Genomic DNA, 16,754 nt, shown 5'->3' on the forward strand with positions numbered 1-16,754 from the left:
ATTGCACCCCATCAAATTTTGTTTCAGCTGCGTGTTTCACTGATTTAGCTTGTCTTGCACCAGGTTAGATAGCAGAAGTGGCCTAGATTTGTGTTTGGTCTTTACTTTGCAGAATCTGTACAATATACTTTGATGTTTCAAATTAGTCGGATTTTGTAAAATTCAATGTACATAATTATGCTGCATTTATATATTTGGTACAATGTAACCGAATAATAGATTGAAAATAGAGCACTCAAAATGCTTCAAAGGAAATACTTCTTATACTCCAACTGAGCTTATTATATTATATAGCTCACAAAGGAACGTCACTCTCATTAAAATGCTAGGGTTGCTATGGTAACCGTATATTGCAAAACATAAACAATAGTTACTAGCTTATCAGTAAAAAGATTAAATGATTATGATAATGAGAATTTAAAAAAAAAAATGAAAGAGACAGTGAAAATTTCAGTTTGCAGTGAAGTCCAACTTTCAGTCAGTAGTTCATGACTAGTAAATTCCTTATAATTATGCAAGGTTTACATCCATTTTGTCTGAGCAGATACCACCTGAACCGGCAGTAAGTAGCAAGTCCTGAGTTGACGCAGTTGCCCGCGTATGATCCAAATATATACCCGCCGCTTGTTCAGTGGATTTTCAATGAAAATGTTTGATTTTCTTGCTCTCAGTATCTCAGTTTGGAGACCATGCGCTTTGTTGTGCGGCCATTTTCTAACTGATTGTTGTCCAAAATTGTAAAATCTAATTAGTGTTGAGACTGTAGTGAATATGATTACAAATAATGTTTTGTGAAATTAAAGTCTTGTAGTTGTTGGTTTTTTTTTAAATTTTTTTTGATAATTCTTGTTCTAAAACATACCAATATTATTGTTTGAGCAGCAGCTGATATAATTAATTGATGACAAGCCAATGAGATGAATTCTTAATTCAATTATTATTTTATTAATAACATTTTCTGTATTTTGAATGTTTTTTTTCCAGGGAGAATTATATGATATAGGTTCAAGGATTTTATTTTTTGAAATAATTTTGTTCTTTGTTTTGAGTCAGAAATACAAACTTTATTTTCAGGCTCAAGGGATTTTTATTTCTAAATTGCAAATAAAATGCATAAAAAGCAACACTTATTCTCATACTGATGCTACCAGGGTTTATGTATTTAATGCATGAATATAATTTAGTAAATAGACACGAAAGTGACAATTACCTTTTTTAAGATATGAAGTTATTTTAAAAAAAAATAAGTTATCCATCAATCAAAATGATTTGAATTTTTTTTTTTTTTCGTAGATATTAAAGTCAATATCAAATTTTTTTTTTACAGAGCGCCCTTCGGCCCTTCCTCGTTGATCCATCATCGAGAGCGACAGAATGGCTGAAAACACATCTGAAGGAAAACCGACTGGAAGTTATAAACCAACAGGTAAGTTGTCACAGAACTTTAATTTTATGGAAAAATTTTGCTCTATACAGTAATTAAAATAAAGATTAAGCTTTCAATATTAAAGATGTTTACAAAATGAAAAAAGGTATTTTTAGTTCTTTTGGGCAGTACATGTAAAATTCAAAATCACATATGCAAACCTACATCATTTAAGCAATTTTCTTATTGTTAAAAAAAATGAAGCTTAGTTTCAATTTTTAAAATATTTGAATATCATTTTGTTTATCAGTTGCAATAGCCAACATGTACATTCATTATGACCTATTGTAATAAAGCAATTAGGTGATGATATCAATTAATTGGTAATTATTGTAGGATGCTAATTTCTCTACATCTCTGGAGCTGGCTGTTCGGTTTGGAAAAACCCTGATCATACAGGAAGTGGATGGAGTGGAGCCAGTACTTTACCCTCTACTGAGGGGCGATCTCATGGCTCAGGGTAGGTAACTCTACCCTCTACTGAGGGGCGATCTCATGGCTCAGGGTAGGTAACTCTACCCTCTACTGAGGGGCGATCTCATGGCTCAGGGTAGGTAACTCTACCCTCTACTGAGGGGCGATCTCATGGCTCAGGGTAGGTAACTCTACCCTCTACTGAGGGGCGATCTCATGGCTCAGGGTAGATAACTATACTCTCTACTGAGGGGCAATCTCATGGCTCAGGGTAGGTAACTCTACCCTCTACTGAGGGGCGATCTCATGGCTCAGGGTAGGTACTCTACCTCTGAACTGAGGGATGATCTCATGGCTCAGGGTAGATAACTCTACCCTCTACTGAGGGGCGATCTCATGGCTCAGGGTAGGTAACTCTACCCTCTACTGAGGGGCGATCTCATGGCTCAGGGTAGATAACTATACCCTCTACTGAGGGGCGATCTCATGGCTCAGGGTAGGTAACTCTAGTCGGAGGAAGAGGGTGGCGATCTCATGGCTCAGGGTAGGTAACTCTACTCTCTACTGAGGGGCGATCTCATGGTTCAGGTTAGATAACTATACCCTCTACTGAGGGACAATCTCATGGTCAGGGTAGGTAACTCTACCCTCTACTGAGGGATGATCTCAGGCTCAGGTAGGTAACTCTACCCTCTACTGAGAGGCAATCTCATGGCTAGGGATAGCTCGGTAGATAACTATACCCTCTACTGAGAGCTCTCATGGCTCAGGTTAGATAACTATACCCTCTATGAGGGAAGATCTCATGGCTCAGGTTAGATAACTATACCCTCTACTGAGGGACGATCTCATGGCTCAGGGTAGATAACTATACCCTCTACTGAGGAGCGATCTCATGGCTCAGGGTATGTAACTCTACCCTCTACTGAGGGACGATCTCATGGCTCAGGGTAGGTAACTTTACCATCTACTTAGGGGCGATCTCATGGCTCAGGGTAGGTAACTCTAGTGAGAGGAAGGGGATGGGGATCTCATGGCTCGGGTAGGTACTTACTTACCTCTACTGGGGCAATCTCATGGCTCAGGGTAGGTAACTTTACCTTCTACTGAGGGGCAATCTCGTGGCTCAGGGTAGGTAACTCTTGTTGGAGGAAGAAGATGGGGATCTCATGGCTCAGGGAAGGTCACTCTACCCTCTACTAAGGGGCGATCTCATGGCTCAGGGTAGGTAACTCTAATGAGAGGAAGGGGATGGGGATCTCATGGCTCAGGGTAGGTAACTCTACACTCTACTGAGAGGCAATCTCATTGCTCAGGGTAGGTAACTCTACCCTCCACTGAGGGGCAATCTCATGGCTCAGGGTAGGACATTGGATGGTTATATGCTGGCTCAGAGGTAACTCTGACTGGTGAAGGATCTGATAGTTCGAGATGGTTTTACATTGTGTTATATGCTCTGTCCTTCTGAAAATAATCTTATCTAGCTTTCTATCAGCAACGCCGCATGTAAGTGGAACAACATATTTGGGTCATGGGGTCACCTGGGTGTGTCCAAGCTTTATCAAAAGTAGGTCACTGTGACCTTAGTAAACTCTTTTTCTGGCTCAATTTTACATTACCAATTGTAGGAATTGTTTTGTTTAATATCATTAATGAGTTGATTACCAAGAAATCTCATTTTGATTTTGGAAATGCTTCAGGTCCACGATATGTAGTCCAGATTGGGGAAAAGACTATCGACTATAATGAAGAATTCCGACTTTTCCTGACGACCAGAAATCCTGCCCCAGAGATTCCTCCGGACGCTTTCTCCATCATCACTGAGGTCAACTTTACCACTACAAGAGCTGGTCTGACTGGACAGGTTTGTTCTCTCTTTAAAAAAAAAAAAGATTAAAAAAAAGGATAAAGTATGATTTTCTTTTGGTTTATCAACAATTTTCCTTTATCAGTACTGTTAAAGCTGTCTATAAAGACCACCTAAGGGACTGAGTGGAAATGGTCTTTATAGCCAGGTGGTCTTTATACACAGGTTGGATTTTGTTGAAATTAAAGATTGGTGATCCAAGAAATGTGGTCTTATTAAGCAGGTATACTTTATACAGAGGTGGTCGTTATTGCAGATTTTAACTGTAATCAAAATTATGAATAAGCTACAATCAACATGTACACTGTAACATTAAATGCATGTAGTATAAGCATAATTACAAGCAAGTTTAGCATTCATGTGAAGAAGTATATTGAGACTCAATTATTCTAACAGAATGATTTGAAGAATTAAGTTGTTTTTTAAGTCTAGATCAAACACATTCTCGGTGTAAGACATTCTAACCAATTATCTTTAAACTGTTTATATAAATCTGATAGTGGATAGTATGGTTGCCTTGTGTTTATTACAGCTGCTTGCCAACACCATACAAAATGAGAAACCCGAGCTGGAAGTCAGGAAAACAGAACTGCTGAAGACGGAGGAGGATCTCAAAATCCAATTAGCTAAGCTGGAGGAGTCACTTCTAGAGGTAAGGGTGGGACTAATTATAGGGGGAGGAGGAGTCACTTCTAGAGGTAAGGGTGGGACTAATTATAGGGGGAGGAGTCACTTCTAGAGGTAAGGGTGGGACTAATTATAGGGGGAGGAGTCACTTCTAGAGGTAAGGGTGGGACTAATTATAGGGGGAGGAGTCACTTCTAGAGGTAAGGGTGGGACTAATTATAGGGGGGGAGGAGTCACTTCTAGGAGGTAAGGGTGGGGACTAATTATAGGGGGAGGAGTCACTTCTAGAGGTAAGGGTGGGACTAATTATAGGGGGAGGAGTCACTTCTAGAGGTAAGGGTGGGACTAATTATAGGGGAGGAGTCACTTCTAGAGGTAAGGGTGGGGCTAATTATAGGGGGAGGAGTCACGAAGGAGGTAAGAGGTTAAAGGTGGGACTAAGTATAGGGGGAGGACGAGACAAACTTCTAGCCAGAGTTATGTAAGGGTGGGACTAATTATAGGGGGAGGGATCACTTATAGAGTAGGGTGGGACTAATTATAGGGGAGTGAGGTCACTTCTAGAGGTAAGGTTGGGACTAATTATAGGGGGAGGAGTCACTTCTAGAGTGTAAGGGTGGGGCTAATTGTAGGGGGGAGAGCAAAAGAAGGAGGTTTGAGGGGTGGGCTTATGTTGGGGAATCAGTCATAGAAGGAGGGTAAGAGTGGGAGGGTGGGGCTTTTGTTTCGGGGGAAAGGAGTAGAGAGGGGCTAATGTTGGGGGAGGATTCATGGAAGGAGGTAAGGGTGTATGTGACAAGGATAGGCAAATGAGTTACTGAAAAAAAGGGCAGAGTTACGGTGACTGTCATTGATAAAGTATGGGAGGGACAAATACTAGGGAGAGGAGTGATGGATGGAGGAGAGGGTATGGGTCAATGTCAGAGGAGGGCATGGGTCAATGTCAGAGAAGGTCATTAGTTAATGTCAGAAGGGAGAATCAATAAATGAGAAAAGGGACAAACTTGCTCTGCAGGTGTACATGTATCTTTTTGTACAACCAAACTTTTCATTTAACAGGAGCTTGCTAATGCCAAAGGAAACATCCTGGAGAACAAGGAACTACTGGATTCCCTCAACAAGACTAAGGCTAGCAGTATAACTATCACTGACTCTCTGACTGAGTCGGTCAGACTCCAGGCCTCACTCGATCAGGTAAACTTTAAAGATCTCACTTACTAGGTTAATTTGGAAAAAGAAAACTTTATCTCTGAGAATTAGTATCTACATTATTATTTATATAAATATGGATTTGCATTCAAATTCTAGATTCATGAATGCTAATCCCGCAAACTTGTTTTCAAATGCAAATCACAACCACGAAAGAAAATTAGGTTTACAATATATATATACAAGTTTGAAGTATTCATCTAAACTTTGCTGAACATATATCCTTTGTTGCTTCCCAAATGGCAGGTTATATGGTTGTGAACTTTTGTTTTTCCACAGGAAAGGAATACCTACCTACCCCTGGCAGAGAAAGGCAGCACCCTGTACTTCGTCATTAGTGATCTGGCCAAAATCAACAACATGTATCGCTTCAGTCTGGCAGCTTTCCTACGACTCTTTTCTCGAGCTCTCAGCTCAAAACAGGTGAGATCAGGCCTGGAATAATATCATAATATGATAATAATGGTATAACATTGTTCATAAAACATCCAAGATTAGTGACTATATTGGTTTATTTCAGCAAGCAAAATTAGGTACCAGGTATATACAGTATTTATTATCTGTTTTACTCTCCAGGTACTTATAATAATGAACTCTCCTATAATAAAGAACCTGCATAACGGAAGTCATCAGATGTAATGAATATATTTGCATTTGAGTATTAAGATATATAATGTATAATGTGCTGAAAAATTCCAATAGACGACTTCACTTGTTACGTTTATTAAACCAAGAGATTTTGATTAAATCTATTTGATCAGGATGGTAGCGGGACAGATCATCGTATCCAGAAACTTGGCCAACGTCTACAGGTACTGGTGTATGAATACGTTTGTCGCTCCATCTTCAAGACCGACAGGCTCATGTTTGCCATGCACATGGTCCACGGGATGAGACCAGACCTATTCCAAGAAAACGTAAGTAACCATAGTAAAGTATTTGTTACTGATTATATTTCAATGTGGTTTTTTTTTCTCAAAAAGAAGATTTATAATATTTGATACAGGGTTTCCTCAGTAGTCGTTTTTGATACATGTAAAATTGTAAACATGCTTATTTTATTACTAATGCAATATTACGTTAATTATATATTAATGTAGCGTTAGCGCAATGGGATGAATTTATGTATCATTTGACACCCGATAACGTTTGTGCAGGACTAGTATCTACAGTGTTGATGAAACTATTTGTAATCTTCCCGCTGAAATGACATTAGTGCGGGATATCTTGACGTCATTCCATCACCAATAGAAACAATAGTCCCACAAAACGTTGTCTGATATCCCGTGGTATTTTCATTTAAAGGACCTGATTGTGATCATGAAATAACTTACTTCAAATGCAAAAAAAAATATTAAATGGTTTTCATAATATTGAATATTTTCTTGATTTTCGCAGGAGTGGGAACTATTCACAGGGATGTTGGTCGGGGACTCCGACAACCAGCGGGGACCGAGCTGGGTAGACCCCGAGCGTATGGCTGCCATGGCCAGTCTAAAGGTTCGGAGAACTGTTTATCATTTAAAACTTAAATAAACAAAACAAAAAATCCAATTGTGCTTTCATTTCCTTCCAGTCTTAACCTATAAACAATTAAGCATCTTATATTAATGATAATAACAAATGGTCAGTAAATATTAAAAAAAAAATCCAATTTGAAATAAAAATGAAGTTTTTTATTCTTTTCAGTCTAACTTACCGAAACTTTACCAGCAGTTTAACTTTGACGATTCATCTATGTGGTCGAGCTTCTCACGTAGCAGTGAGTGTGAGAACGAGTTCCCATCGGTCATCGAGAAGAGGACCAGTTTGTTCCAGCAGTTATTGGCCGTACAGACTGTCAGACCAGACAGGCTACAGACAGCTATGGGCTTGTTTGCCTGCAAAGCTCTAGGTATGTTATAGAACCTATCTCAAGATTGTAAGACGCATGCTGTATTTTTTAAAAACATCATTTTAAAAACTTCATTCACAGCATTCCATCAATATTGCTCACTAATTATTTGTGTTTTTCATCATTATTCTATTTGTCATGTCACCTTTTATTTTCTATTGTTAATTCCATATCATGAGACCATGTTTGTATTATGACTCTGTCTTGATAAATAGCCGGTGTCATGCATAAGATATACCACCTGCATAAATATTATCCGGATACTTTCTGGTAAGGGGGTATTTTTTATGTGTGACACCGAACTGCCTTAAGATTTGACAATGTTTTTATCCACACTGTTGAAATTACTTCTTTGCCGTGTATCTCAAAAATAACCATCTTAAACTGCAGGATTTTTAATTAGGGCATACTAAAAAATATACAGTCAAACCTGTCTATAACGACCACTGAAGGGGAGACAGAAAAACGGTCACTATAGACAGGTTGCCTTTATAGACAGGTTGGGGCTTTCGTGCCAACCAGCGAGTCAATAAATAAAACAGAATTATATTAATACAAAACAGACCTGCTATTGCATTTTAATAAATTTATTACCATGCATTATTTAAAAACTAATTATGTCAATATATTTCCGTAATTTGAGTTCGTTTTATTTTTTAATGTTTGGATTTGGCTTTCTAATGCAAGCGAAAATTTTGATCATAACAAAATCAACTCGTTTTGATACACACTAGTAGTTGATTTTTTCAGCTATGAACATAACGATTACCTAATTACTGACTTGACATGGCCTGGAATTTTCTGTGCAAGATTAATTTCAGACAATGTATGCTTGTAATTTTTTTTACATTACTTTCTCGCTGGCAAGTCGTATGTAACGTTGCCGTGTTAGCAGTTTTGACGGATTAATCTCGGGACATGAAAGATCGATTTGGAGGCGTTTTCTCACAATACATAGCTTCAAAACTATTAAAATCACAATGCAGGTACATTAATTAACTTTCAGTAGCATTTCTACCAAGTAATTTGACCATATTTTATTGATAAACACATCGAGAAACACATCGAGAATACCCTGGCGATAATTCGACTGACTCAATAATCGTGAAGAAATGAATGTAAATTTATAGGCCTAATTTGAAATAGGTAAGTACTGGCCATTTCTTAGTAGTATTACAATGTTAAATATCGGCAATGAATAACGGAACACATTATATAAATAAATGTTTTATTTTGCCTACTGTATCATCCGAGTTATGGCTTCAAAATCACGCTTTACGAGTGATCTTTTCATGCACATGGCGTTCACTACCAAACATAATCTCAGTCTTTGATAGGCATAAACTGTCTTTAAAACTTCTATCTTCAAGTCGGCAAACATATTTGTACCTCAAATGTTACGACCGCTAGGTTATACACAATACAGTCCTGTATAAACAATTCATAGCTTGGGCTTCAGTAATGGCTGCCATTTGCTTTCTAAGGGAGTTAATTACCTGAAGTAGGTCAAAGGAACGCACACTGTACTCGGTACTCGACAAGTCAATCTCAGAGACCGGTCGTTAGACAACTTTGACGGGGCTAAAATGACCAGTCTTTAGCCACATTAGACAGGTGGTCGTTATGCACAGTGCCATTATATACTGCACGGGAAGTCTAAAAATCAGTGGTTATAGACAGGCGGTCGTTAGAGCAGGTTTGACTGTATTGTTTTAAAGTGATGGTTTTCCTGATGATAACCTCAATCTATCTGTCAAAAGATTCTGTTGAAATTAAGACCACATGTAGCTAAAAGACATAAATATTTCTTAGATGTTTTGTATAATTTTCATCAAGCTAGGACCTCTACTGTGCGTATATAGCATATGATATACCAAAGAAAATAACTACTGTGTGAAATGAAAAAAAGATTATTCATTCTTACCAAAGGTATTTGAAAAATCTGTGATAAAAACAAAATTCTGTTTTATTATAGCTATGAAGGAACTGTCTTCACCATCTGTCAATCTGAAGAAGTTGTTTGAGACGGAGACGATGGCCGAGGAACCAATCCTCATAGTTATCTCCCCTGGTGCCGATCCCTCTCAGGAGTTGCAGGAGCTGGCCGCGGAAGTTATCGGACATGAAAAATACCATCAGGTAAGGCAAAGATGTACAGAGTAGCATCATAGATATTACATTTTAAACAAGGCCTCTATTTTGTCACAACTTCCTGTCATTCTGTCAATGTGTATGCTGACGTCAAGTCTTGACATGTAGATGGATTTCATGGCCACCATAGATAATTAAAAGAACTTCTCCTATTGCACTTTAGTGATTTATAATTGCAAAAATACTTTCTACATGAGCTAATTCACTGGATCTCTGGTAGTTGATCCTATATTTGCCTATTGTTGAAAATTAGATTTGATAAAGTCTTGTTGACGGTAATGTTCATGAACCAAATGTATGTTTGTACCAGTTACTACTGGTAAAAAAAATTATGTTTAAATTATATATTATTTTTAGAGAAATTAATAAATGCATTAATTTTAGGTTGCCATGGGTCAAGGTCAGGCAGATATTGCGATGCAGTTACTGCGAGACTGTTCTCAGAACGGGGAATGGCTGTGTTTGAAGAATCTCCACTTGGTTACAGCATGGTTACCCCAGCTAGAAAAGGTGGGTAAAAATGTTTCTGTTTACGATAAACAGCGATATGTACACCAGGTTAATCTATGATCAATTGATAATTTAACCCTAACATTTTTCATCAAAAAATATTTTGCCATGTGTTGTTTTATATTGCCCTAGTGGCAGTTGTGGAATAGCTGCACTGTTTACAATTTAAACTTGGTAACTATTTAGCAAATTATTATAAGTAAAAAAGTTCAGTACTTTGTAGGAAAAAAGCAAAATACAATATATTTGATATATTAGAATTGCTGAGCTAATTACTTATCTTTCCTTTATTTTATTCACTATTTCTGTATTAAAACTCAGTCTGATTTCATAGTGAAAAGTAAAATAGATCTTAAAAGTTCTATTTAACTGGCATTATATCCATCTATTAATAGGAGATCAATACCCTAAAACCACATGCTGATTTCCGACTTTGGATGACGGCGGAAGTCCATCCTAAGTTCCCTACAATTCTACTTCAGAGCAGTCTTAAAATCACATATGAGGTAAGCGATTAATGGATTTTTTCACTCTGTTTACTGGCAAAACTTGTTTTAAAACATATCAACGATAACCCTTTTAGTAAACTCATTTTCAGTGTTATCAATATTAAAATAAATTTCTTTTGAACTAGTATCAGCCATTATATTATATTCTTTCAATTAAATTATTAAAGATGCTGCAGCTCTGACAAATGGTATTTTTTCACTATCAAAAGCAGGAGTAGACCATGTATTTTTTTTCTTCAGTTACTAAACTTACTTACTTTACACCATTACCACCATTGAAAAGTTTGAGCTTCTAATTTTACTTCAAGTTAAAAATATGAAAAATAATTAATTGCATCCCGAAAAAAATCTGTGGCACTATATTCTATATGGAATGAAGTATTGATTGCGCATGCACCAAAGGCAAAATAAATTATTTTATGTTATTTTTTGTGTTAATTATACCTTTATATACATGATTATTCACAAATTATTGTTCAAATAATGAATATCATTTATGCTCTGTCGGTGGTGGAGAATTCAAATATGGATAGTAGTAATTCTGCTTTAAATACAATATTTAAATCTTTTCCTTTTTCTCAGTCTCCACCTGGAGTAAAGAGGAACTTGTACCGCTCGTTTGAGACATGGAGTCCGGAGTACTTCAGTAAGACCGGAAGCGTTATTCGTTCCCAGGCCATGTTCGCTCTCGCCTGGTTCCATGCCATCATGCAGGAGAGACGAGTCTTCATTCCACAGGTTTGTTCTGATCAGTGGAGTTAAAGTCAACGTCAAAATGTATCAGGAATAACCACAGGGTATATATAAATATGAGAAAAAAGTAAATATTTAGGGGGAAAAAATCAATATATAAAGTCTGTCGGAGTTTCTCCATTACTTCCTCGCAGTACCTCACTGGTAAATAATTTTAAATATCTATTTTTTCATCAAAATTAATTTGTGGTATGTAAATATTAATTTGATTTTACAAAATACTTCTTTTTATCCTTTGAATATGCATATGTATAGACTTAAATGTTTTATGTTTAGGGTTGGACCAAGTTCTATGAATTTTCACTCTCGGATCTCAGAGCTGGGGCAGATATCATTGATCGACATTGTAAAGGAGGTAAGCCTGTTATAATTATCAAATAATTAAGCTAATTATTAATGGATTTCAATAAATTTTATAATTGATGAATAACAATTATAGATATTTTGCTATATGACATAGGTATCGCATATATCTACAAATTATATGGATCGCTGAACCGTGAAATATGACCTCTGCTCCTCACAAATTTAAAGCTCTGTACAGTAATACGAGGCCTTATGATAGTGCTACCTATGTCTGCCCCATCCTGTCTTATCAAGATTTATCTTTAACATGTATGTGTTCGACTTTAGTGCAAACTTGTTTTCAGTTCATTTCGTATTTCTTGAAAAAAAAAGGCATATCATAATTAAGCTGTACAATTTAACATTTCCAATATATATTTGTTTATTTTCCACTCTGAGAAATTTTCGTCTGTTATACAATCAAAATTCATATCCTCAATGACATTGCTGTTCCAGGTCAGGACGTTCAGTGGCAGTTTATCCACGGCCTGTTCGAGTTTGCTATCTATGGCGGCCGCGTGGACAATCCATTTGACATGCGGGTAATGGTCTCCTATCTAAAACAGTTCTTCGATGCAAACACCTTGTCGCCTCAGAACAGAAATAAACGACTAGGACCAATCCGTCTCCCTAATTCTACCAACATATCAGATTTCACCGCCGCAATCGCTGAGCTACCCGAATTTGACAACCCTTCATATTTTGGTCTGCCAGACAATATCGACCGGTCAGCCCAGCGAATGGTCAGTTCACAAGTCATCTCCCAACTTAAGATTCTCCAACGTGCCAATGTCAAGGCCAGTAGGTTTGACAAGGAAGTCTGGGCGAACGAACTTAGTCCCATTCTGAACCTATGGAAGACCCTGAACAAGGTAAGTACTGTAGATTGATAGTAAGTAATTGTTTGTGAACCACAACAATAATGAATTATAGCTACATGTGGCACAGAAGTATACTCATGCCTTGTATCAACACTACCAAGGATTTATTTCCAGATCTTTTTAAAGGAACAGGTTTTTGGCCAGCTCCAGTCCCTTATACAAAATTAATTTGACATGTCTGTTCTGTCCCAATTTCGATATATGGAAGCTGGTTTGATATTTCAATTACCTTTTCACAATTTCTGAGTTGTACACAATCACATGTGTCATGTTTATTATGAATCATTTGACAAATTCAACTCAAATTTCATATCAAGACAAAACCATCACTTCATCAACGCATCACATTTATAGATTTTGGTGATGCTTATTCAACATCTGGGCTATTAAACATCTGTTTGCTTGCCAAAATAAAACCAATGACAAAAAATTATGTATTTCTGAAATCATATTAATGTATTCTTCCTGTTTGATTTCCAGGGCTCCCAGCTGATTCAGATGAGGATCAGTCCGCCAGTGGCAAAGTCTGGACAGGAGTCTCCAATCATGTCGTTCATTGCTTTGGAGCGGTATAATGCGGTCAAGCTTGTCCAGAAGATCCACCATTCTCTGGCCTCCCTCAGTAAGGTGATCCGAGGTACACAGCTACTGACCAGTGAGGTCCAGGGGCTGGCCGCTGCTCTTCTGAACCAGGAGGTAAGAATTTTTTGGAAAAGTATGGATTCTAGATTTTAATAATATTAATCACAAAACATATTAACCTTAATCTCTTCAGTCTATAAAATGCAAAAATCCATTTTTGTGACACAAGGGCGACACTTAGGTCGGTGTCCGGAAAACGGTTTTCGTGCGATAATTTAATTACTTATTGACCGATTTATATCAAATTTGGTATATTGCTTTATATCAATGAGATATTGGATGAGTTTGATAATGGTCAAAATCTGTTAACATTTGCAAGAGTAACGAGACTTTAAAATTGTCAAAACAGATAAATCCATGGTTTCCGCTTGATAACTTAAATATTTATTGTCCACTTTGGTATGTTGCTCTATATTAATGAGATTTTAGATGGGTTCGATACTGGTCAAAATCTGTCAATATTTGCAAGAGTTACGGGACATTAAAATTGTCAAAACATGGTTTCCGCTTGATAACTTAAGTATTTATTGTCCGATTTCAACCAAATTTGGTGTATTGTTTTATATCAATAAGATTTTAGATGGGTTTGATACTGGTCAAAATTCATCTATATTTGCAAGAGTTACAGGACTTTATAACTTCACCCAATTATTAACAATATTTTCAACTGTAAATAACTTTTTTTTGTGATGCTGTGCAAGCCACACATCCACTTCCGTGGAATTCTTGTGCGTGTTTGTGTTAAATATAAAATTATAAAACTTTTATTGAAATATTTGTTTATTGAAATTTTTTGCTATTACAGACACCCCTGAACTGGTTGTCTAAATGGGACGGTCCAGAGGATCCCATTGTATACTTACGTGGTTTGGTTGCCAGGGCAACTGCCATTCAGAAATGGGTGGACAAGGCTGAGAACGGCAGTCTCCTGAGGGATCAGCTGGATCTGTCAGAACTTTTCCATCCCGACACGTTCCTTAATGCTCTCCGCCAACAAACAGCAAGGTACAGTGTGACTCTTATATGAAGATTGCTTGAAACAAAGTTTCCAATGGCTTATTCTTAATATATTCCCTTGTCACAATATTTCTGGTGTGCATTTAATTTTGGTGAACATTGTAGAATAAGTTTGGACAGGACCAACAGACAGTATTACATTAAACTGGATCTTCTTATTCATCTAAGTTTGTATTAATAAAGTTTGATTGTATATAATATCCTTCCAATAGTCACCAATTGAGCACATTTTCGACAGGAAATTCAAATCTATGACTTTTGATCGACAACACATTGCGCATATGATACATAATTCAAATCTATGACTTTGGATCAACAGCACATCGTGCATATGATACATTGTGCTTTAAAAATTAAATAATATCTTAGCTACACAAGTGATGAAGGAAGATTTTATGCCATATTCAAATTAATACTGTGCAAATTTCAAGCCCCAATTTTATCTGAATTTTCCTATTATACTCTCCCTGTTCCGAACTGTGATGATATTTGTTCACAGAGAGATGGGCTGTTCCATGGACAGTTTGAAGTTTGCCAGTACCTGGAAGGGCTCTATCCAGGGAGCTCGTACGATGGTGAAGCTAGGTGGCCTTCAGATGGAAGGCTGTAACTTTGATGGTTCAAGGCTGTCCGACAATCAGCGTGACTCCCCCAGTGTATCTGGTATACCTCCCTGTGTGATCGCCTGGGTACCAAAGGTAAGACTTTACCATTAACTGTCCTTAAAGGTTTGTGGCTGGTTTATAAGACAATACCTTCTGTTGAGGAAACATTAATAGTTATAAAATATTAAGAGACTTTTGAATTAAATTTGTTCATTAGTGACTGGTTTGCCATTTACAAGTCTGCATATTGCTAAATTTCTTTTGTTGTCTTCATGTGGTTTGTGTTCTGTCCACACAGTCATGGTAAACTGATTCTATGAAGAACCATTTATCAGGGTTTTTCCTGTGTTTATTGGGTTCTGATTTATGAACTCCGTGATACCTCTCTTCATTCCACCTGTTTCGTATAATAATAAATGAAAAAAATATCCCTTGATGATATGAGTTATCTCCCTTTGGTCTGATTAATTAATGTATCAACTGATCTTCATTTCAAAATATGTTAAACTGAAAATAATTTCATGATTCTCCAGTAAAATGTGCAGGGCTTCATCATTTACCAATAAACTCTAAATTTCATTAAAATATACATTTAATTTTCAAAGAACTTATAAATAAAAGAAACTATAGGACATTAATTCCATGATATACAATCAGTAGAGTTGCTCTCTATGAGATGAATATGGACGTAACAATTTTGTTTTCATTATTGGATTTGACTCAACAAAGTCTCCCAAAGTTTGCATGCAGGAAACACATTATATTATAAATTAAATTGGTGAACCAATTTGAACAGAGGAAGAGTTTTAGCTAGCAATAAAGATGCTTAGTTTCTGAAATAAAAATATATCACCATACACAACCCAATAAGGGCCCTATCCCTATAAGTGCTCCTCCCTGTTTTTGAAGCCACAAGTTCATGTACCGGTTCACTGACATAAATACAGAATCAGTCTGAAACTGTGAAAACTGTGAGGATTTCTCCATTTTCGTTCTTTTATAAAATTGAATAATTGCCTAGTTGGTGTAAGAATTGTGTGAAATATCAGTCCAAATTTTGTTCTATTCAGCACCCTTTCAATTTTCAATTGGGCGCTTATTGGGTTCTAATACGGTATGTATTTAGTAATTCGATTGATTGACTTGTATCATATTTTTCCCCAACAGGATGCTCCATCCCCGTATGGTCTAGATGATGTGATCACCATCCCTATCTACTACAGTGCCGAGAGGGACCGTATCGTGACACGTCTGGAGGTTCCATGTGGAGGAAACCAGAGCCACTGGCTCCAATGTGGTGCCGCTCTCTTCCTCCGAAGCCAGTGATTTTGACTTATTTAGACTGACCCAAACTCAATATTCCTTCACAGCCAGTGATAATGGCTCATTTAGACTGACCCAAACTCAATATTCCTTCACAGCCTGTGATAACGGCTCATTTAGGCTGACACTAACTCAATTCCTTATTCCTTCACAGCCAGTGATAACGGCTCATTTAGGCTGACACTAACTCAATACTTCACAGCCAGTGATAACGGCTCATTTAGGCTGACACTAACTGGTGCCTCAATATTCCTTCACAGCTAATGATGGCTCATTTAGACTGACACAAACTCAATATTCCTTCACAGCCAGTGATAACGGCTCATTTAGGCTGAAAAATCTTCGCAGCCAATGATTTTTATGTGGACGAACTCAACTTTCTACACAGCCAGTGATGATAAAAATGCATTATCTGAGAGAAAAAAACAAACTTGTGCAAATTGACTTCTTGATGTTTAAGTAAAATTTTGTGATTTGTGATAATACATGTATTGGAATAGGTTGTGAATTAACCTACTGTGCTTTGATAGAACTTTGATTAGCTAGAGGAGAGATTTTAAATTCTCAATTATGGATACATT

The 16,754-nt window shown here is 37.0% G+C and overlaps 1 protein-coding gene and 1 long non-coding RNA gene across 4 annotated transcripts in view; one reads left to right on the forward strand and one right to left on the reverse strand.

Moving 5' to 3' along the window:
* LOC138328521 (cytoplasmic dynein 2 heavy chain 1-like) overlaps positions 1-16,176 on the forward strand; it is a 64,764-nt gene extending 48,588 nt beyond the window's left edge. For all 3 annotated transcript variants that reach the window (XM_069275361.1, XM_069275363.1, XM_069275362.1), the window contains 19 exons: positions 1,328-1,426; positions 1,763-1,886; positions 3,541-3,704; positions 4,240-4,359; positions 5,394-5,528; positions 5,823-5,966; positions 6,305-6,460; positions 6,942-7,043; positions 7,233-7,437; positions 9,413-9,576; positions 9,973-10,098; positions 10,494-10,604; positions 11,190-11,345; positions 11,637-11,715; positions 12,162-12,577; positions 13,067-13,282; positions 14,034-14,233; positions 14,745-14,943; positions 16,018-16,176. In XM_069275361.1, the coding sequence (XP_069131462.1) occupies positions 1,328-1,426; positions 1,763-1,886; positions 3,541-3,704; positions 4,240-4,359; positions 5,394-5,528; positions 5,823-5,966; positions 6,305-6,460; positions 6,942-7,043; positions 7,233-7,437; positions 9,413-9,576; positions 9,973-10,098; positions 10,494-10,604; positions 11,190-11,345; positions 11,637-11,715; positions 12,162-12,577; positions 13,067-13,282; positions 14,034-14,233; positions 14,745-14,943; positions 16,018-16,176 (3,075 nt within the window). The remainder of the gene's footprint in view (positions 1-1,327; positions 1,427-1,762; positions 1,887-3,540; positions 3,705-4,239; positions 4,360-5,393; positions 5,529-5,822; positions 5,967-6,304; positions 6,461-6,941; positions 7,044-7,232; positions 7,438-9,412; positions 9,577-9,972; positions 10,099-10,493; positions 10,605-11,189; positions 11,346-11,636; positions 11,716-12,161; positions 12,578-13,066; positions 13,283-14,033; positions 14,234-14,744; positions 14,944-16,017) is intronic.
* A 6-nt stretch (positions 16,177-16,182) lies between these two features.
* Positions 16,183-16,556, reverse strand: LOC138328524 (uncharacterized). Its single transcript, XR_011209220.1, has 3 exons — positions 16,416-16,556; positions 16,329-16,360; positions 16,183-16,272 (listed from the first exon to the last, which is right to left on the reverse strand). It is a non-coding gene; the product is annotated as an uncharacterized lncRNA (long non-coding RNA).
* Positions 16,557-16,754: the final 198 nt, after the last annotated feature.

The sequence above is a fragment of the Argopecten irradians genome, chromosome 7 (assembly GCF_041381155.1).
Source record: "Argopecten irradians isolate NY chromosome 7, Ai_NY, whole genome shotgun sequence".
Lineage (NCBI taxonomy): Eukaryota > Metazoa > Mollusca > Bivalvia > Pectinida > Pectinidae > Argopecten > Argopecten irradians.